Source organism: Botryllus schlosseri, chromosome 12, assembly GCF_051294905.1.
Source record: "Botryllus schlosseri isolate E-star chromosome 12, Bs_hap1, whole genome shotgun sequence".
Classification (NCBI taxonomy): domain Eukaryota; kingdom Metazoa; phylum Chordata; class Ascidiacea; order Stolidobranchia; family Styelidae; genus Botryllus; species Botryllus schlosseri.
This window is the reverse complement of record NC_137247.1, coordinates 378,610-400,705: the sequence shown is the minus strand read 5'-3', so window position 1 is coordinate 400,705 and position 22,096 is coordinate 378,610. Positions and strand designations below refer to the sequence as shown.

The 22,096-nt window shown below is 39.8% G+C and overlaps 3 protein-coding genes across 5 annotated transcripts in view; 2 read left to right on the top strand and 1 right to left on the bottom strand.

Annotated features, from left to right (window-relative positions):
- LOC145452005 (frizzled-10-A-like) overlaps positions 1 to 22,096 on the bottom strand; it is a 297,630-nt gene that overhangs the window by 244,717 nt on the left and 30,817 nt on the right. The gene's annotated exons all lie outside the window — the stretch shown is intronic.
- LOC145452139 (ankyrin repeat and BTB/POZ domain-containing protein 1-like) lies at positions 1,003 to 7,083 on the top strand. Its single transcript, XM_080330363.1, has 2 exons — positions 1,003 to 3,101; positions 4,409 to 7,083. The coding sequence occupies exons 1-2, from the start codon at positions 2,707 to 2,709 to the stop codon at positions 5,454 to 5,456; spliced, it is 1,443 nt and encodes a 480-aa protein (XP_080186489.1). The 5' UTR covers positions 1,003 to 2,706; the 3' UTR covers positions 5,457 to 7,083.
- On the top strand, positions 7,097 to 16,078 carry LOC145452135 (coiled-coil domain-containing protein 66-like). 3 transcript variants are annotated; one of them, XM_080330357.1, is made up of 9 exons: positions 7,097 to 7,954; positions 8,986 to 9,133; positions 10,915 to 11,123; positions 11,642 to 11,894; positions 12,438 to 12,690; positions 12,797 to 13,243; positions 13,850 to 13,977; positions 14,401 to 14,520; positions 15,234 to 16,078. In XM_080330357.1, exons 1-9 carry the CDS (start codon positions 7,097 to 7,099, stop codon positions 15,377 to 15,379), a joined length of 2,562 nt encoding a protein of 853 aa, XP_080186483.1. In that variant the 3' UTR covers positions 15,380 to 16,078. The 3 variants fall into 3 exon arrangements, with proteins under 3 accessions (XP_080186483.1, XP_080186482.1, XP_080186481.1); XM_080330356.1 differs by having other exon boundaries at positions 12,785 to 13,243; XM_080330355.1 differs by having other exon boundaries at positions 12,782 to 13,243.

The following is a 22,096-nucleotide window of genomic DNA, read 5'->3' as shown; positions in this document are numbered from 1 at the left end:
ATTCTCGGATTAACTACCAATATACACCATTCCCGAAGAATCCGACACGGCTCGGATTTCGTGCTAATGCGTGAGCCGAACAAAGCGCAGATGGTCGGAGTTTCTCATTTAGCTGTTTAAACAGTATTTACCATGTTTGTCGACTAGCCCTACCTGCGTATTCGATTAAGTTGACCGTTGCAACGCTCTATTTGTATCCGGACATGCTCCGAAGCTAACATCTGCGCATGAAAAAGACGCCAAACCTGATATCTGCGCACTGGTTAGGGCATTATATGTTCAATGCTCATATAGGTGCTGATATCTGCGCACCATTTGTATCCGGACATGCTCTGGAGCTGATATCTGCACACCAAAAGAACTCGGGCATGGTCCAGACCTGATATCTGCACCCTATTGGTATTCGGACTTGCTCCGGAGCTGATATTTGCGCACCAAAAGAGCCCATGTATGGTCCAGACCTGATATCTGCGCACTATTTGTATTCGGACATGCTCCGGAGCTGATATCTGCGCACCAAAAGAGCCCAGGTATGGTCCAGACCTGATATCTGCGCACTATTTGTATTCGGACATGCTCCGGAGCTGATATCTGCGCACCAAAAGAGCCCAGGTATGGTCCAGACCTGATATCTGCGCACTATTTGTATTCGGACATGCTCCGGAGCTGATATCTGCGCACCAAAAGAATCCAGGTATGGTCCAGACCTGATATCTGCGCACTATTTGTATTCGGACATGCTCCGGAGCTAATATCTGCGCACAAAATTCCCCCAGGCATGGTCCGGACCTGATATCTGCGCACTGAATCGACCTAGACATGCTTAAGACGTGATATCTGCGCTCTAAACGAGGCGTGACCTTTATATGACCTCGATGTCTGCGGATTTTGGTGATATCTGCGATATCTGAGTATATCCACAATGATATCTGCGATATCTGCGATATCTGAGTATATCCACAGTAGTGATATCTGCGATATCTGAGTATATCCACGGGGCCGCCTTTACGGCTTTCTAAGTCATGCACCACCGCTCCATGCTGTCCCAGTAATGCATGAGCGCCAAGCAGGGAAGCCATGGATACCAGTGTTACTAATCAGGTCTTTGGTCTGACCCGGCCGGGAATCGAACCCACGACCTACCGATCAAGAAGCCGGACGTTTAACCATTACGCTATCTTGTCGGTCTAGTAAAGCCCAGAATTTTCGTCGCGCGCAGTGTCGGATACGGTGTGTCCAGTATGATTTCACGAAAGTATCGGTCAGGGACATCTAGACTAGATATCCCTGGTATAGGTGAATATAATTTAGGTAGAGGGTTGGCGTGGTTCCGTTCACACCACATTGTCGCCCTTCGTCCATATCAAATAATTCATCACAGTATATAACGTTTGAAAATGATGTTTCGCCATCTAGCATATACTTGTCATATCGTAATCTAGCATGACCAAGGCGTGTCCAAATCTGGAAAAGTGGACTCTGACTTTTTTTAGTTTTAGAGCTGTTTTAGCATACCACCTTTGAAATTTTCTGTACTAACAACATGAAATACATGTTCTGCTTTTAGAAGTAGTATTTATATTTCGCTTTCAATTCCCAGTATCATAGGCTATACATTGAGTTATAATGATTATCAGTTCTTTTGTCTGGATAACATCACATGTTGATTTATAAAAGCAAGTGTATTAATGTCTTTAATTTCTGGAAATAAAGCTACACAATATGGCATTTTCATGGTCCACCATATTTTTTATTAACGTTTACTAATCGCGCAAAGGGTTTACACCGTATCCTATACAACTTCTCCGTATTGCTCTTCGACTAAACTACGAGCCTTATAATATGGGGAATGGCGCCACACCATGCTATTTTCTAAAACGTGCTGTTCGAGAAAACAGAGAATTAGCATCGCATTGCCATATGAATACTATATCATTTTCATCCCATGACGTGGACGAATACTCATGCTAGCGAAAACTGGATAGGCCTACCTGCTGTTATGAATCAATCTGAATCAAGCTCGTCACCTATCGCATAGCTCAATTTGCACCTTTCTACAGTCCATGTGAACGAATTAGGATCGTTTTCATAACTACTTACTTACTTGAGTACTTTTAAAGTCAGTCAATTCTACCTCTACTTCAAGTAGTTTTAGGTTGCTTATGGAAGAAGTACTTCTACTCGTACTTGAGTAGATTTTTTCGTCGCTACTTCTACTTCTACTTGAGTAGATTTCTTGACTACTTTGACCAACTCTGGTATCGACCGATTTTGGATGTACAATTCATCCTGAACATGATATAATGGTTTCCTACATCGTTAATTCTGAGACAGCAACTATGCTTTCCGCTGTAGCATATTGTTTTAATCGTAAATTCAATTGGCATTCTTATCACTGTATCAAATTGCATGTACAATATACATTTTTTGACAATTATCCCATATCCCAATCCACATTCATTTCTGATGTGTACCATAGTCGTTGTACCATGCGCAATAATTTGAAGATATCCCTGGAGGTACAGAACTTCCCCTATGGAATCTTGGCTCATTTCGTGTACTACATTGATTTTTTCTATGATATATCAATAAAGAAGTTCTAGGTTCACACTACGTGGTTTAGATTGGACTTGCTTTTAGTAGGCCTACATAGCGCGATCACATTATCAACATTGCCCGAATGGAAATATTGTCCACTGCCAAAAGATGTCTGCCGAAAAACTGCTCTTTCGTCATTGTAAACTCGGAAATTTAGAAGAAGTGCAACGTGTCGTCGAATTCAAAGATGTCGATTTGAACAGTCGCGATCAATGGGACAGCACGCCCTTGTACTACGCCTGTTTATGTGGTCATAAAGACGTGGTGGAGTATCTTCTGCAGAACGGATCGAAATGCGAGGCGAGCACGTTTGACGGGGAACGATGCGTCTATGGAGCTCTCACCAATGAGATTCGCACCATTTTACGAACTTGGAAACAAATTAATTCGACTGTGATGAGGAGGGATCATCACCAAGAACTTTTACGCGGGATGTTTGAAGATGATCAGATTTACAAGGATATTATTTTTGATGTAGAGGGGAAAGAGGTTGGCGCACACAGGTTCGTACAAATCTCAGATGTAGACACACTTGTATAAACTATCACTGTAGTTAGTTGACTGATTGCGAAGTGAGTAGTATTTGCGCATTTAGAATGATTGAATTCGGGAAGACTTGGACATTGAATAAAGTTCGGCTCATAATTCTAATAGGCATGGGGATGAAAAATGTCTGTGCACCGAGCTTGGCTCGTTTTGCATAATGCAGTTCTGTAGAAATTTCAGGAAAACCAAGAATTAGATTACAATTAAACTGAAAGCGTAGAAACATTTCACAAATTAGATTACTGGCATTTCGCTGTAATTAGTCTAATTTGGCAACTAGAGCTATAGTTTCCAAGTCTGTCTTGCAGTCATTACTGGCTCAGAGTCATCGCTGCTAACAGTGGCATAATCAGGGGCAGGTTTTGGGGGTCGAATGGAATCTAGTTGGTTTTGTTTTAGTTAGCTGGTTTCATATTCATTCCCAACCAACGTAGGCGCACTCACAGCACAAGGAAGTGACATTATTTCATAGGAATGACAACGTGGTTATTCGGTATTCATGCGTGGTGGGTATATTGTATGAGGCTGACGTCATAGGTGAGTTGCATAGTGATGTAAAGCTGACAACCAAGATTTAAACAAGTAGCAAGGAATAAAAAATGACAATTCTCCCACTATCTGTGACTAAAAGATTAATAAATAGATCTCGCTCATTCCTTTTTGCTAGTATCGCTTTACCGGATTTGTATAGGCTATAGTTATACGTTATACCATATTACATTTGTACGGGTGTATCACTGTACACTGTACATTACTTCATGAGAGTTATCATGGACCTAAGTACACTTTAAATGGTTTGTAACTGGACCCTTTCTGAATGTAGTTGAGTAGCCGTCGCCGTGGCCTAGAGTTTTAAGCATAAATTCCTCATATTGCAGGACCAAAATACAGGGCGTAGGACAGCCTAAATGTAGGTTGTCTCAGTCGTTGTTCTCGAACTAATATGGAAGTGCAGCAACTTGAAAGTCGGTTTTTCAGGCCTGATTTTGCATACTGAAAATTGTGATGCAGAAGTAGAAATAGGTTATAATGATAGCCTCATGAGTAAGTAGTGTAAGTGAGCAAAACCTATGTACTTCTTCGAAACTTCCGAAGTAAAAAGGTTAGTTTATAAATTTAGTAAAAATGTAGATGTTCCTATCCTAGTTTTACCTAACAAACTGAAAAAGGAAGTAGAAGTAGTCTATAACATGTACCAATACCTTAATCAATAAAAATCAAATTGATGTATATTTAAAAATACAAATAATTATTTCATCAACAGGTGTATACTGGCTGCAAGGTCCGATTTTTTCTTGGAGGCCCTATTAACGAGATGGTCTTGTAAAGGAAAAGTGACTCTGCGTAAAAGCAACGTGGACACTCGAGCTTTTCACCTGCTTCTCATGTATCTCTATCAAGGCCGTGTCGATATCCCCGAAGATTTGATCGCGGACCTGAAAAAAATAGCCACACACTGCAAACTTACGGATTTAATCCGAGAAATCGAAATTGCGGAAGAAAGAATCACGGAGTTGGTTAATTTGAAACCGAGCATCGGTAAAAAAGTGAAGATTTTGTCGGTTGAAAGCGACAACAGTTTTAATAACTTGAGAGAAGATTTGAGAGAATTAGCGGAATCTACGCTCCCGGTGGAATTACGGTCGTGGATTGATGAAGGTATTTTGCCATTTTACGACGAAAGAATTTCGTTCTATCCAGACGTTTGTATCAAGGTCGAGAACAGTTTATTTTACTGCCATCAAGTATTCCTTTGCGGGCGCACCGATTTTTTTAAAGCACTGCTCTCCGATCATTTTCAAGAAATTTCAAAGTCTGAAATCTTGACTATAAACCTACGATATTTGTCTGCCGAGATTTTTCGACACATTGTCATTTATATATATTCGGGTAAAACCGAATTTGATACGATTGATGAATCTCTCGAAGTACTAATCACTGCTGACATGATGCTCCTGTCCGGTTTGAAGAAGTCTTGCGGTACGATTCTCTCAAAATGCATTACGGAAGATAACGTGCTTGAACTGTACCGTCATTCTCAAGTTTACAATCTGCTTAATTTGGAAGATAAATGTACAAGCATGATGGCCGTCAGTCTCGATAGCCTTGTTGAATCTGAAGATTTTATGGATTTAGTCACGGAACAAGCGTATCAGGTTAAGTCGAGGGAGGAGACGGATTCTATACCGATTGTGGATGATATCAGACATTGCATCACTAGCGGCGCGACTACGATGGGCGAGGTGGAAGATGCGAATCGGAAATTAACGCGCCTGGACGCGATGCTAGCACGCTTGGGCATTGAATGCTGAACCTTTTTGCACTTGATAATTATGTTATTACTATGGTGATCATTTTTTGTCCCCCCCAAAAAAATTACATTTTTTGACATCAAGAAACTTTCTTTGACAAAATCAATTCAAATTTGTTGCAGCTAGAGACCCCAATCACGACAAATTTTTCTCTAAAAAGAGAGAATCTTGACATTTATTGGCATTAAAAAACCTTTTTCGACAAAATTTTGACTCATGAAGAACTCAAAAAGATATATAAGTTATATTGCAGCTAGAGACGCCAGCAATGAAAAATTTTGCTCTAAATATCGAAAATTTTACTCTAAAACTTGGAAAATTTGACAATTTTTTTTACAAAATTTTGACTTATGAAGGACTCTAGTAGTTAAGTTACGCAATACGGTATGAAAACTCAAAATTGATTGCAGCTTGACGCCTTGACATACTTGCTACATTTTCCGATGGTCAGTCACTGAATCGTTTATTGAAATTTTAACGATTCAAAAGTACCACGAGATTTCTATGTCATGAAAATCATAGCCTACGGACTGTTTGTGACTAATTAATTCTTACATTTTGACTTTGTGAACAATTTTGACAATTTTTTTGATCCAACGCTACTAATTTGACAACATCTTGACATTTTTTTTTGACACATCAAAAAATAATCGCCCTAGTTATCGCTCATTATTTAATCGGATTTTCTTTGTGATTATACATTAGGTTTGTTTAAAAATAGGCCTGTTTTTTTCAAGTTTTACTGGGTAGTCGATAAAATTGTTCAGTGCATCAAATTTGACCCAATCACAATTGAGTAGAAAATTTTTGATTTACTGAATATGAATAAAAATAAACTGAATAAACAATAACTCAAATTTGACTGGCTACCGTGTGGAATTATTAGGTCGTGTGAAAAACCATGTATAGCGAATTTGCCTCCATTCCAACCTGTACTCATTAACTCATGGGATTAAAAAATTATTAATTGGAGAAAATACTATTTATGGTCGGCCACCCGTAAAATTTGGAAAAAAATATTTTGAACAGTCCGAATGTTGAACCTGAGTGCGCTTCAAGATTTCGTTTCCACTGATTCTTTACTGGGATTTTTTTGCGATTGTACATGCTGATGACATTTACGTAACTTGCCATAATCTGCACTTTATTTTGCGTATTAGCTTCGAAATGTATCGAATATTGTTGTACAGTATCCAAAATAGTAGAAGTAAGCTACTTGTTACTGACCACCTCACATTGTACATATTGATGACATTTTCTTTTGCCATAATCTGCACTTTATTTTGCGTATCACTTCAAAATTTATCGACTTATTTTATTGATTTCAATCCAAGATATAGGATATGAGCCATCGATGCTCACATGAAATTGTTGGCCCTGATATAACCCCGAATATTTTCGGCTGACAAACAAAGTTATATTTGATGATACAATTGTTGATACCGGTATCCAATGTTCTTTCCAATTCTCTACTAGTTGCTGATTAACACCCCTGACGAGTGTCAGCCGAAAATATTCGGGTTTATTTCAATATCAATATATTATTCAATTGTGTACTGAAGTTCTGTACCTGAAATTTGTGTCTTTGCGTTTCCTGATATGTATCATCGATTTCTATCCAGAATAACTTAGGATTAGCGATGGACTTAGGAAGCGGCCTGACCTTTGGCACCAGAACCGTCAACGGTAAGGTCACGACTGGCATATTTTTTGGTAACAAATCGAAAAAAGCAGCCCAAAAACTACCTATTCGAAGCACTGTGCACCCTGACGACGTCGGTACTTTGAAAAAAACGCAGACTATCGATCAAACTGAAAAAATTACACGAAAGCAAAAGCCAAAACCAAAGAAAACTGCTTCAAACGACGCCGTAGTTAAACCTCAACAGCCAAAGTCACGAAAAGCAGAAAAAATACCTCCAAAGAATAATGACGACGATGATAATAAGCCCGAAGTGAACACAAAATATGTGACTTTGACTCAAAGTCAACTCAGCACGATACTGGGTTTAGTGAAAAGCAGTAACGATCTCGATATATCGGCCGTTCTGAGCGATACCAATTCAGATAAAGAATCGGATCGAAACGAAAGCGAAAATGTAGATGGCGCCAAAGACAAATCGTCCGAAAAGGACGATAAAAAAGAAAGTGTCGCGAACCTTCTCGAAAAAAAGGAGTCGGACCCAAAAGCGAGCGACAATTCGGAAAATGGGCACAACGGTGCCGAGCCGTCGACAGAAAAGAATAAAGGCGACGAATCATCGAAAGAAGACAAAAAGAACGACGGGTCTTCAAAAAAGGACGAGAAAACTGACGAGCCGTCGGATGATGCCAAAAAAAGTGATTCTTCGTTCTTTTTCGGCAACTCGAGAACGAGAAACGGAGTGTCGAGCGCGAATAAACGAGAAGAGCAACGTCGTTGGAGGGCGGAGCTCGAGCAACAGCGAGACGAACAGCGTCGACGCAAGGCGAACGAACGGACGGCCAGATTGCAACAGGTCATTTGATATATATAGGCCTATCGCATTTCAAAAAACTCAAAATGGGTTTTGAGCAGGGTTGTAACCAAGTCACAAAGCTCCGAGTCACTACTCAATCTCACTTTTATAGTTTTGACTCGAGTCAAGTCGAGTCATTTTCAATGCACCACCGAGTTAAGTCCTAGTCCGAGTCATTGTGTTGACTGCTCAGTTTCGAGTTCAAGTCTTGTTAAACCCACTGTTCATAACTCTGTTGGTGATATTGAATGGTTCACCTTTATAATATACTATTTTCCTCACTTTTATCAGTTGTTGGTCGCATTTTCAAGTACCAGTGGGCAATATCTCCAGCTGGGTCTCGAGTCATATGACTCGGTTCGAGTCATGCGCAATGACTCGAATCCAAGTCGAGTCAATACACAGATTGACTCGAGTCGAGTCATTTCCGTATTTTGAGAAAATGACTCGAGTCGGACCCAAGTCTAGTCATGACTCGGGTCATTACAACCCTGGTTTTGACCGACTCTGATATATAAGGCGGAAATGATTTAATATTTTCAAATGTAAATCTAGAGTTAATTTCGTTTCACGTCTAACACCAATTCTAAATACGATCGTAATCCATTCGTGGCAAAGAACTTGAGAATTACATACATGGAGACATACATGGACTTAATATTAAGTATTAATGATGTGAAGTAAAGTATGATAAAGTAAAGTATCATTGACATACAGCAAAGTATGATAAGGTGAATTATTATAAAGTAATGTGTTATAAAGTAAAGTATTACTGATGTAAAGTATTGTGAAGTGAAGTATTACTGACGTACAGTAAAGTATGATCTGGTGAACTATTATGAAGTAAAGTATTATATATAAAGTAAAGTTTCATTAAGTAAAATATTTCTGACAATCACTACAGATGATGAGAGTTGACATGCTTTTATTGGATAAATCAACAATATAATTAATTATTGTGTACGAAATTATTGCCAAAACCATGAACTCTGTTTTTTTTTCAAATCGAAACCCGCCCTCATGTTTGATAGGAGGACGAAGAATTGTGGACAAAGCATTTCGATACCATGTTGCCGGCCACCAAAGCTTCTCCGCGGGTTACGATGTCCTCGAACGATTTCACAAAAACTACGCAAGACAAAGAACTGACGGTTTCCAAATCGGAAATGATCCCGACAGGTACGAAAATTTTTCTTTTCATTTTCGAAAATTTTATCAATTAAAATGAATGAAAAACCATCCCAAAACTTCTTTCTGCTTTTCAAATACAATATTGCATAAAGTAGATTCCTATGGCAATATCACTGGTAGATAAGTAAATAGGAAGCCTAAAACACGATTCCAAATCAATGCAAACTTATGTTAAAACTCCTTTTCTACTTCACAAAATCCTAATTATGAAAAGTAAGTCAAGTAAGTCTAACTATAACCAATTGAGTAAGTTGCCAAAACCGAATTGAGTATTCAGATAATGCACGAGCAAGTTGCTACTGTTGCGGAGGCAGAAGAAGTCCGACCACTTTCTTACCAGCAGCACTTGTCAAGTGGTTATGATCACAAAGTACATCTGACTCGAAGTTTTCAGTATGTCAGGCAAAACTTGACCTGAGATACTTGGAAAATGCTACTTCTGCTTGCAACTGAGTCAAAATTTATGATCTACTACTAATTAACAGTTGTCCGGTTATCAGGCAAAACCAGAGCTTTGAAAAGCACAAGTATTGGTTTTATTACAACATCCATTGCAGCAGTAGGTATATTCCAACTCAGGGGCGGGCAACTTCTCCAGTCAGCGGGCCGGATATACGACAACCAAGTACTTAGCGGGCCGGATTCCTAAATCGATACAGTAATCGTGTATTTATCCACATTCAACATATGCAAGGAATAAATCGTATATTATGTAGGGTTACCATACGTCCTCCTTTTGGAGGATCTGTCCTCCTTTTTCAGGTTTTTGAAAATGTCCTCCGAGGACGCCTAAATGTCCTGCTTTTTGAGATTTCGCCCTCTTTTTTAGGAATTTTGGTCAAATTTGTAGCAAAATTTGACTAAGACGCCATAAAACAGCACCGAAGTGACGCTCCGGCGGGTATTTTGGGAGCTGGGCGAAAGTTGACATATTTTTTAGTCAACCGACTACGAAGTGGTAGAAATTTACCACTTTTTCAGGATTTTCCACCGGTAGCCTGTTCTAAGTTTGAAAATTTTGAAAAAGTGCCCCCCTTTCCCGATTCCAAAATATGGTAACCATAATATCATGTGAATTTTAAGTTCAAAGCATAGCGGCCAAAACAGTATGTAATTAATTTTTTGTTTGTTGTATCCCAAATACAATTTAACTTTTTGATAGAATAACGCGGATAGGGTTTTAAAGAGAATTCAAAAAGTTTTATGTTTAAAATTATTCGAAATATGATGGCAAATAAATATTATTTTTGGTAATTAATCGTCGCTTACTTCTCATTCCCTAATATCAACATGTACACTGACCAGCATATATTAACAGTGCAATTCGTTGCTTTCAATTTAGAAACAGAATTATTACGCCGTAGAATATAGCAAACATTTTGACTCGGCCTGCTAACGCATTTTCTGTTTCTAATTTGTCCAATGGAGAAATATAATTGCCCACCCCTGAGTTAGATTGTTAATTTTCATGGTCGAAAATGCTTGTTCGCAAATGCCGGTAAATCTGAACAAAGCAGGTAGTTTCATGGTCACCTCTCTATGGCCGCGGGCCACATTTTCATAAAAATCAGGAAATTCTCTGCGGGCCGCTCAAAAGCCTTCCGGGCCGTATGTTGCCCGCCTCTGTTCTAACTGGTAGCCTTTTGGGGTGCCTATAATGGCACACAAAAGGGGGTTAAACAGATTCAAAACTAAAACCAATATGGGAACCTTCAACCACCTAATAAAGTAGAAGTAGGTAGTCTGTCACTGACCGCCTGTGTCAACAGACCCGGGACACCTGAAAAGTGGCAGCAATTTGACCAAAAGCGTGGATAACTCTGAGCTGGGCGATTTCGTGTCGACCCTGACCAGCGGGCCGCCCCAACGCAGCAGCTACCTGCGGACCATGACCTCGTTGCTGGACCCGGCCCAGATCGAAGCCTTGGAAGTGAAGAGGAAAAAGCAGGAGGAACACAGGAAAGCCATCGCGCTGCAGGTCAGAGATGAACGGGTTTCGTGTTTTGGAATCTGTCGAAATCAATGTCAGTAATGGCTGAAATTCAGACTTGTACAAATTGCTGGATTTTGAAAATGCTCAATTAGAGCTAGAACTAGAACTACTTCATTTCCAAAATGTGCTACTACAACTGGAATGACTCACTTTTCCTAATTTGCGAGCAGAACTACTTGCTTTCAAATCTGCCCGACTAGAACTTGAACTACTCACTTTTCAAAATACCCAACTAGAACTAGCTAGAATTACTCGCTTTTCAAGTTTCGCATCTAAATCCAGAACTGATGTTCAAAATATGCAACTGGAACTAGCTAGAACGACACACTTCAAATTTCGCTACTAAAACTAGAACTATAGCTACTGATGTTCAAAATCCACATTTAGAACTTGAATTACTCACTGTTCAAAACTTGCAACTAGAAATAAAACTCCCCAAAAACCAGTATCTAGCAGTTGGTTCTGTTTTTTCCAAATCATGAAATCCGTTTTTATCAACACAGGTGGAAGAAAGAAAACAGAAGAAAGAGAGAGAAGAAGAAAGACGCAGAGAACTGGAAGCGGAGGAAGATCGTCGTTTAGCGCAGGAGAGAGAGTTCTTCACTCGACGAGCGGAAAACGAAAAGGCTCGCCAGCAGCTCCAGGAGTCGGAGAGAGAGAAGCAGACGAGAGAGCTCTACCAGCAGATGAAGAGCGCGGAGGAAAGCGCGCTACGCGACAAGTTAGCGAGACGGGAACAGCTGCTTCGTACAAAAGGTAGAGATCAAACTTGGATTGTTCTTGTTGTCTATTTAGATTATTAAAGCAAAATGCAGTGATGAGTAATGTGTCTATGCCGTCATTTTAATTCTAATGTAATTTATTGTTTCCCCGAAAATGCGACAGGAGAAGTGTATCCTGCGAAACCAGCTGATCTCGGTGTACAAACATTTTCCAATCTCGTTCTGCTGAGAATCGGCTCTGGTTTGATACGAACTGAGCTTCATTTTTGTTGCATTTCTTTTGCGAATTCAGTCGTTCTAATTCTGTTTTTATTTGGAAAAAATGCCTAGCTATCATTAACATTCTATTCGAATTTGGCAAAATATGTACGGCTATCATTCTAATTCTAATCTAATTTTGAAAACTTGAACATTTTATAATTTTCCGACTCAGGAAGAGAGAATTTGAGATTCTGTAGAAAGTAGTTTCGGATGTGTTTTTAATTGAATTCGGCAATACGCCTGGACGAAATAATAGCTCCTGCAAGAATTTAGCCAACTTTTTGACATTTATAACGCAACACATCTGTAACGAAAGGTCACGACACTTCGCGACTCGAACGGACTCATCAGATCGCTCTCGAGATGAGTCAAAAAGCGGAAGCGATTCCTGACGTTTCCACGTCAGCCGCCCATTCGCCTAGAGACGAGCGTTCCGATTACGCCGTCATGCAGACGGAGCAAGGTCCGATCAGGCTGGAAATAAAGTTGAACCAAAAGCACGATGGCACACTCGTGGAGTCTGGGGTTCAGACCGACGGGGTGTTGTCGCCCGATTTCAACTTTCAAAGGTAAGTTTGTAAAATGATTCAAGTTACCGAGCTTCCATTATACAATTGCAATCGTGAAGCTGATAAAGGCTACATTTCACAACTGAACCAGCAGTTGCGGTTTCAGAATGGGCAGCGACGAAGAAACGGAATATCTGAAATTGCCGCAAAAATCCAAAAACGCCCGAAATCGAGCCGGCAACCAAAACCTCGCCGACTCGAAACGAGTCAACGAGTCGCGTCCAAAATGGGGGGCGGGCGATAAAAAGAAGACGACTCGTCGCTACAATTCGGAGCAACAAAGACACGAGACCGCGTTGCGACGAAGAGAAGAGAAAGAAAGAGAGAAGGAAGAAGAAGCCCGCAAAAGGGCAGAATCGAGGCATCGGCAGGAAATCGCGTTCCGTAAGCGTCGCGAACAGGAAATCGCGGTGAAACGACAGGAGAGAGAAGATTCGTTGAGGCGTCGTCGCGATAAACCGGCTTCTGAACCCCCCAATGCCCGGCAAAAAATGGGTTCAAAACCGAGGCCCTCGTCTGGGATACACGCGACCAGCGATAACGCAAAGTATCGGTGAGTCATTTTGGATTTTGGATTTATTATTAAAAGATATATTTCAAATGTTACTGTCAACCCCATGAAATAGTTGAGTTGTCGACAGAAACGATGCGATATAAATTCAACGCAATTCCAACCTGTAGAAGCAAAGTAATATGAGTTTTCCAATCGTCATTCTGGGATTTACAACATTGCTTCTACCGGTTGGGAGTGCGGGAAAATGGTTAAGCATCGTTCTTTTAGACAACATAACAATTTCATGGGTTTGACAGTAAAATTTGATTATCAATTTTCAAGTCTTTTTGTAATAAATTCTACATTTTCAAACTACCGTGTGTTCGCATATCTAGCAGTTGGAATCGTGCCAAATTTGGTATGCAGCGTTTTTTTAGGCAACGCAACAATGCAATCAGTGAATCCCAGTGGACCTAACGCGAAAATTAACCCTTACACTAGCCCTAACCCTGACTTTAAATATGAGATCCTTCGACCAAATACACACCTCGAAGTCACTTGCTTGAATACTCTTCAAAACTTAAGTCGCTTCAACTTGAAGTAGTTTTGAGTACTGACGCTGACAACTGTGACCAGCTCTACTATGATGCGCGTTTCGTTCCGCAGGTCGGACAGACACACAAACGCGTCTCCTGTGCCTCGCACCAACGATTTTGTGGAATATCGTCGGACAATGGCCGTCCTGGACCCTTCGCTACCCCAGTCGAGACCTGGAACCGGACCACAGACTTCTGGTACCATTTCAAACACACTTGGACAGCCACTTAACCCTAGTTGTGGAATTAGGATTAGAACGAAATGTTGGAAATCTACTTCTAATCTAGTTTTTGAAATGTTTCTATGTTCTCATTTTAGTTCTGATCCAATTTCTGCTTTTCCTCAAAATGCTGATGCAGAACTAGAAAATAGTTAATTTTCCAAATTACATTCAAGTTATAATTCCTAATTCGATTAGAAATTACTGAATTTCATTTATGATGTATTTCTTTCTAACCCGGAATTTTCAAGTTTTTCTGAATAGAGTAATTCTAATCTAATTTCGAGAATAATTGTGTTGGCTATAACTCTATAATTCTAATGTAACTTGCACAATCTGAAAATTTTGTAGCTATACAAGTCTGTTTTTTTTGTTACAACATTGGCGGCGTGCGTTTCAGAATTGGCGCAAACTCGCAAATCTGGAACAGAAGCAGCAGAGCGCTTGCTCCATCCTGGCATTTTTCCCAAACACGAGCGGCAAGACCAAATTTTGCGGGAGATTTCGATCTTAAGACAAGGTTTGTTGCTTTGAAGACTCGAAGGTACAGAGCTTAAATATACAATTGAATAATATATTTATATTGAAATGAGCTCGAATATTTTGTCAGGGGTAGCCTAATCGTCAGCAACTTGTAGAGAATTGGAAAGAACATTGTGCATCAACAATTGGATCACAAAATATCACATCACTGACATGAAATTTCGTATAAATGAGTCAAACTAAGTTTGTTTAGATGTTGCAAGCCGCAAGGTTCCGAGTCGCAAGTCAATCTTTCTTTACACTTTTGACCCGAGTCAAAACGAGTCATTTTCAATTTACCACCGAGTCAATTACGAGTCATAGCGTTCACCGTTCATTACCGAGTTCAAGTCAGGTTCAACTCACTTTGCTGAAGGTCTTGGGTGATATCGCCGGCCTCACATTCATAATAGACTCATTTTTCTCACTTTAAACATGTTTATTTAAACAGGTAAAAGACAGTTTTGGGGCCTGTTTTTCAATGAATTGCTACTCATACAGAAAACTTGACTCAAGTCATATAGAATGTTTGATGTTGTATTATGTGCTTGAGAAAATAACTCGAAGCAAGTCCAATCAACCCTTGTGATACGATCGTTGATATACGATGTTCCTCCCAATTCTCTACTAGTTGCTGACGATTACTCCTGACGGGTGTCAGAAAAGATTGCAAATGAATTTTTCCACTTATCATGACCATTCGAATTTCAGGCCTGCTGTTGAAACAACGAGAAGTGGCCGCATACCCCGCGGCCATGACCCACAACATACAACCGTTAGGAGGGGCCGGCAGCCCAACGAGTCTGATTCTTGCCGCTGGGGGGAATCTACCCGAGAGGACCAACGACACCCCGTGATTTTCTTAATGATCATCATTTTTTTAATGCGATGTTTTCTCAGAGTCTACTCTACTCAAAAGTTTAGAGCAAGGCTGATAACTCTTGAGTAGGGCTGGGCACAATGATTCGAGTCGGTTACTGAAAAAGTATTTTTTCGAGTAGCCTACTAAAATGATAAACTCCTCGCCACTAAGGGTTAATTCGTCTAAGAGACTTATAGTTTCGATATTTTTTTACACTGTGGAAAGCGGTAAACCTCGATTGATCATATCGCAGCACACGAAACATGTAGTACAAAGCTTCCGCATTAGTGGAAGTATAGATAACTAACCTACTCGGGTTAGTTATCTATAGTGGAAACGACATATCTGTAAAATAGTGATCAACGCACAACATCGTCCCAAAGTGCAATGAAATAGGTGTGGTCGAAAAAAGACCAAATTATCTTTCATGTGATGTACAACTGGCATCGTATTCTTTGTGGTTGCCTCAAAGTAACTCTACACATTCATACTCTTGTGACATCATATTGAGTGATACTCGAATCCCTCAGGCACTCCATTTTGCCAAGCCCTGCTTTAGAGCCAGTCGATGTCGCAAAATCTACATCCAGTCTTCCCCAAATTTACACAAACACTCGTTTATGATCGCAGTATTACTCATTGTTTTCATATTTTGCGTTCAATCCTTTTCAATAAAGCTTTGGTTTCGTTTTTACTTCGAGCTTGTTGATTGAAATCTTTTCATATTCAGTTCAGTATCAGTTTATTGTCAGTAATTTCATTAATTCAAAACACAACAAGATTGCGATACAACGAAAAGGTAAGAAGGTGTCGAAACGTCTTGGAGTAGACTTTCAATTCGTCGGACACCCACCTTGGCCTACTATAATCGATGTAAATGAAGGCATGCACACTGGATGAAAAGTAGAAGAATTATATTATTATAGAAGGACAAGCGACAGAATTAGGTGGTATGTGACGAAAGGCGAGATCTGATCGGTTTATTAGCAATTTTAATCAGTTCAGCTCACCACAAAAATTGTGATACAATGAAAAGACAGGAAGGTGTCGAAACGACTTAGAGTAGTCTTTGGAATCAGACACCCACCTTGGCCTAGGCGATGTAAAGAATAGGCATGCACACTGAATGAAAAGTACAAGAAGATAGGATAGAAAAGCAGGCCACAAATCATGAGGGGGCATGTCACGGAAGGCATCGATATGTCAGGTCGCAGTTCGGTGATCTTGAGGACGGACTAGTATATCTATTTAGTAGAATCATCATCATCATTGGTTTATTAGCAATTTTATCAGTTCAATACATTTAACGCAGAGCGAACGTTTGTAGTTGTATAATTGTATATCTGACTCCAAGAAGGTTGCGTTTACAATTCGCTGCGTGTTTCTTCTTCCGTTCGACGACCGGCGTAACCCACGCCGTACGACCTTGTTGGCTGACGTACCACCAGGCCTGTCTATTGCACACGTATTCGATGGATCACACTGACCAATATATTTTGTTTCCGTCTCCCCGGCTTGTAACTTTATTGAATATCACGTACGGTTCAAAATGTAATATATCTTTTTCGCAATTAGCGAAGCACTTATAAATGTCTATCGACTTCCGAACTGGCTCATAATCATGCATGTATATCGACTTCCTCACCAGCTAATAATCACCAACGAATGCATCAACGTCTCTACGTGGTATTACACACGCATATCTCGAAATGCACCAAACATCGTACGATTTATTTCCCTTATCTACAATTCACACGACAAATAGACGACTCACGAAGATCTTTCGGGTTTTCACTTCAGGGAATAAGGTAAGGTTCACAACACCCCCTATTGCTCAAATCTTTAAATGGCGTGAACAATATAGTTCGTTAAAAGTTCCCCCTTCCTACCAAAAGAACTTGGTGTAAAAAAAACGAATATATTGTTCAAAATGTTCGGTTATAAATTCCCCCCTTTCAGTCAAAGAACTTCGTGTAAAAAAAAACCGAACATACCGTTCAAAACCTTCTATCTAGGGTTATAACTAATCAGGGACTGGAGACAGGTGACAATTTTATATGCAGGGGCAAAGTAACTAATAAAACGAAATACCATCATAACATAGTATTCGGCTGATCTTGAAATGACTCGAAGTAACATCATTCTGTTCATGCAGACTACTGAACTACAAATCAACAACATTAGGTTCTCGTAAAACAACAAATATCACCTGATATCTCAAAACAATACATACACGATATCACGACAACATTAAAGATACATTACATAGGGCATTCAGAAAACCGATAATATCACTCGCACGCAAACTAATTAGAAAGATACTGTTATGGGTATAGAAAAAAAATCGAATTTTCACCTGCAACTGCAATCATTTTATTCTAAATTGATATGAAACTTCCTAATTCATATCACGTAGCATTTAACATTGGTATATACCAACAGAACGAGAGTGTGCCCTATTTATTGTATTACATGCAAAGCAATGTTTGCAAATATCATGCACTACCGCGGTGCATATTTTCTCAATGATATACTCAACATAAGGGTATCGTCGTATGGCAGAGGCCTAATATCTCTTCATAAGGCTTGCAATATATCATTATTCATCACACATGCATATCAAGCTATTCAGCTATTGGATGCATCATGGCATCGAATAAATAGGGTAGCCTTCTTGCCACGGGTTTACCCGCACACATCTCTTATCAAAACATTATGCTATATAAGCACCTGCGTCCTACAGCTCTAGCAGCGGAGGATTTAACTCGCAGGAAATGCGACCCCTACCTGGGTTTAGAAACCAATGATTGCAAGTTACTTTACTAAACTACACTTTGTCAATATCCCAATAACAGTAACCAACTAACGTCGTAGGGCAAGAAAATAAAATCGATCTACCTTTCATTTTTCTAATCCGTGTGATGCATGATTGGAGCACCACCGTCCGCAAATCTGCTTAACTTCTGCGATTTCCGACCGATTTCTGACACTGCATACGTTGTCTTCATTATTGTCTTCTCTCTGGCGTATTGATCGTCAAAAGCACAACTCCACTGCATTTCTTCTGGTTGGTCTTTCTCGCCGTCGTGCAGGGCGAATCTTCGTTGTCAATTCTTCTTGCGAGAACGTCGCGATGACTTTTGTTAATATCTTCGTGCGAGAACGTCGCGATGACTTTTGTGAATTTCTTCGTGCGAGAACGTCGCGATGACTTTTGTTTCCGTCGTCGCTGTATTGCTGATTGATCTTTCTCGCCGTTGTGTGAGGCGAATCTTTATATTGATCGTTCCCGTGGTCCGTTGCTGTATTGCTCTTTCTCGCCGTCGTGCAAGGCGAATCTTTATATTGATTGTCTTCGGTCGGTCGGTCTTGATTGATTGAACGTTGGAAGGTCAACCACTTTAACGCAGAGCGAACGTTTGTAGTTGTATAATTGTATATCTGACTCCAAGAAGGTTGCGTTTACAATTCGCTGCGTAGTGTTTCTTCTTCCGTTCGACGACCGGCGTAACCCACGCCGTACGACCTTGTTGGCTGACGTACCACCAGGCCTGTCTATTGCACACGTATTCGATGGATCACACTGACCAATATATTTTGTTTCCGTCTCCCCGGCTTGTAACTTTATTGAATATCACGTACGGTTCAAAATGTAATATATCTTTTTCGCAATTAGCGAAGCACTTATAAATGTCTATCGACTTCCGAACTGGCTCATAATCATGCATGTATATCGACTTCCTTACCAGCTAATAATCACCAACGAATGCATCAACGTCTCTACGTGGTATTACACACGTATATCTCGAAATGCACCAAACATCGTACGATTTATTTCCCTTATCTACAATTCACACGACAAATAGACGACTCACGAAGATCTTTCGGGTTTTCACTTCAGGGAATAAGGTAAGGTTCACAACACCCCCTATTGCTCAAATCTTTAAATGGCGTGAACAATATAGTTCGTTAAAATACACCACAAAAATGCGATACAATGAAAAGACAGGAAGATGTCGAAGCGACTAGGAGTAGTCTATGGAATCAGACACCCACATTGGCCTAGGCGATGTAAAGAGGAGGCATGCACACTGAATGAAAGTAAAGAAGATAGCATTGAAAAATAAAGTATAGAAACTGCCTGTATTTTGACTTGAATGTGGACATGCTCGTCGACTGTTGGGTGGCCGGCGGGATATTGTTCCACACGTCAGGTCCGCTAATAGAGCGATGATCTTTCGGACTATATCATATGATATTTGGACGATGTCAGTTCGTCGAAGTCCCGTGAACTAGAAGGCTGACAAGACTATAGTATTGATTGAGTATAAATTGCTTGTATTTCGACTTTAATGCGAAGATTGCGATACAGTGGAAAAATAAGAAGGTGTCGAAAAGACTTGGAGTTAGTAGGCATGCACACTGAATGAAAAGGAAACGAATATAATAAAAAAAAATACTAGCGACAAAATGAGGTGGCGGGAGGAAGGCGAGGTCGATAGGTCAGGTAGTGGTCCGGTAATCTTGAGGACTGACTAGTATTCATTCTGTGGAAATTGCTTGCATTTTCACTCGAATGTGAACTGGATGGACATGCTAGACGACTGTCAAAAAGCCTGCACTCGAGGTCCGGCATATTTGATAGAGCGATGATTTTTGAAGTCGATCATATGATAGATGGACGACCTGACTCAATTCTATGTAGGAAAATTGGAAATCAATGAAAAGTTCAAGTCCAAATAGGCCTTCAAAAGAAAACAGTCGCGAATCCAAATGATTCGTTCCAGTTTATTAAAATCCAAATCCGTGTTCAACTGTTCATCTCCATGGCTTCGGTATGATACGTGTCGCGACGCATGAGCGACCATTACACGTTATGCTGCAAGGCATTGCCGCGTAGCGCCGAAAGTTGTTGTGGGTTTTGTTTTGGGTTTTGTTACGGGATTTTGCAGTTTTTCCAGTATACACTTAGCATAGCAATCAGTGTTCAATCTGTAAATGATTGGTAATTCATTTACATCACTAGTCGTTTCATCACATCCCTTATTTCTTTTCACCCCATGTGCATAGGGCCTACCTCATCTTTACTGATTTCAAGGGCTAGCTATACAGTACTCAGACAGTCGTTTCGATGCCTTCCTATCATTTCATTGTATCTCAGTCTTGTGGTGTTTTGAAAGGATGAAATCATAGACTAACTGATACTGACCTCAACTCCCAACTCTAACGCCATTAGTCCACAACCCTTAGTGAATGGTACCCAATGGCAAATGAGAATGACATGACAGCGACCCTAACTTAGTCCTAGAATATGTGCTCTAAGGATTTGTACTCTTTTATCAAGATAAGCAATTAGTCCCCCAAAGACGTTTAAAAATACCCAAATGTCCCCTTTCTGCATTTAAAGTCAGTTCTCATAATTTCGGCTGGGCTCTTATCCAAGATGCATTTATTTCCGAAAAATAACTACTGCACCGACATGAAACCTGCGAAATGTGTGGTTTAAAATTGTTTTCCTTCAACAAAGTATCGTTAGTGATATTGTATACACTGTCCAGCTTTCCCTGTAACATCTAATCGTTTTTACATGCGAGAATCTGCCGCGAGCTCAATCTTAACAGACCTATTACTTGCATCAGTTTCAAGCATATTGACGGTTGTATATAATTAAAACAATATTTTGCGTAAACAATTTCACCAGCTCGGTAAAAATGATCATTTCATTTGGCAAACTGAAAAGTAGATTTTATCTGTTTTCTCAACTTCTTCTTTGTTTTTGTAACTTTTCCCAGCAACTACCAAGGAAATGTAAAACATCAAACTTGAACGTAACTATTCTACTTTCGTTTTACTATTCCCTTTGGGTCCTGAAAATATAGTAACCCTACCTGACCTCAATCCTAACATTATTTTGTAGGCTATACATGTGAGAACCGAGCTTATTTTGCATACGACTAATCTTATTTCACATGCCGAAACTTCTATTGAATTATCTTCAGATTTAGGATGATGAGGTAGATCTGTAGTTGAAATTTCAATGTTGATATGAAAAAGTAAAATTATGATTTTAAAATTGCTAATAGGAACCATATTGTAAATTTGATATCATAAGAAAGAAAGTTGGATTTGAGATGCACAGATTGGGATTCATGCGTGGACTGGCCTTGTTTGGCATGCAGCAATTAACCCTGTTTTGCACGCGACTGTTGATATTTTTCATTCTACTGATCTTATTTTGCATTTGATGTATATCAAATTGCAGTTTGCACCATCCCTGTTTCTTCATTTTGCATATTTTGTAAACAGTTTCTTGTTGGCTATCTATTCTGTCACATTTTTTCCTTGACTTCTCTCTCGTCTCGAAAATAGGAGATAGCTAATGCATTTCTGTGTGCGTCGACAAGGAACAAATATACAAAAGTGGGGTTGAATTTGAAGTTTATCGGAGCATTCCATGTGATTTCTGAGTAATTCAATTTATTGCTAAAAATTTGTCATTGTAATCATAAAGCATAATGACCTTCATTCTATGAACATGGACGTGGACAGTGGACACCATACACATCTCATTTGCTTTGAAATTGACACTGTAACCATTTTTTTGTATGTGTCCGCATGTTTCTGAAGTTATGCTATTTTGTTGCCTGTTTTGTTATTTTGCGAAGATGAATAATTTTTGTTCTCTCTCTCTCTCATCATTTTAATACCCCAC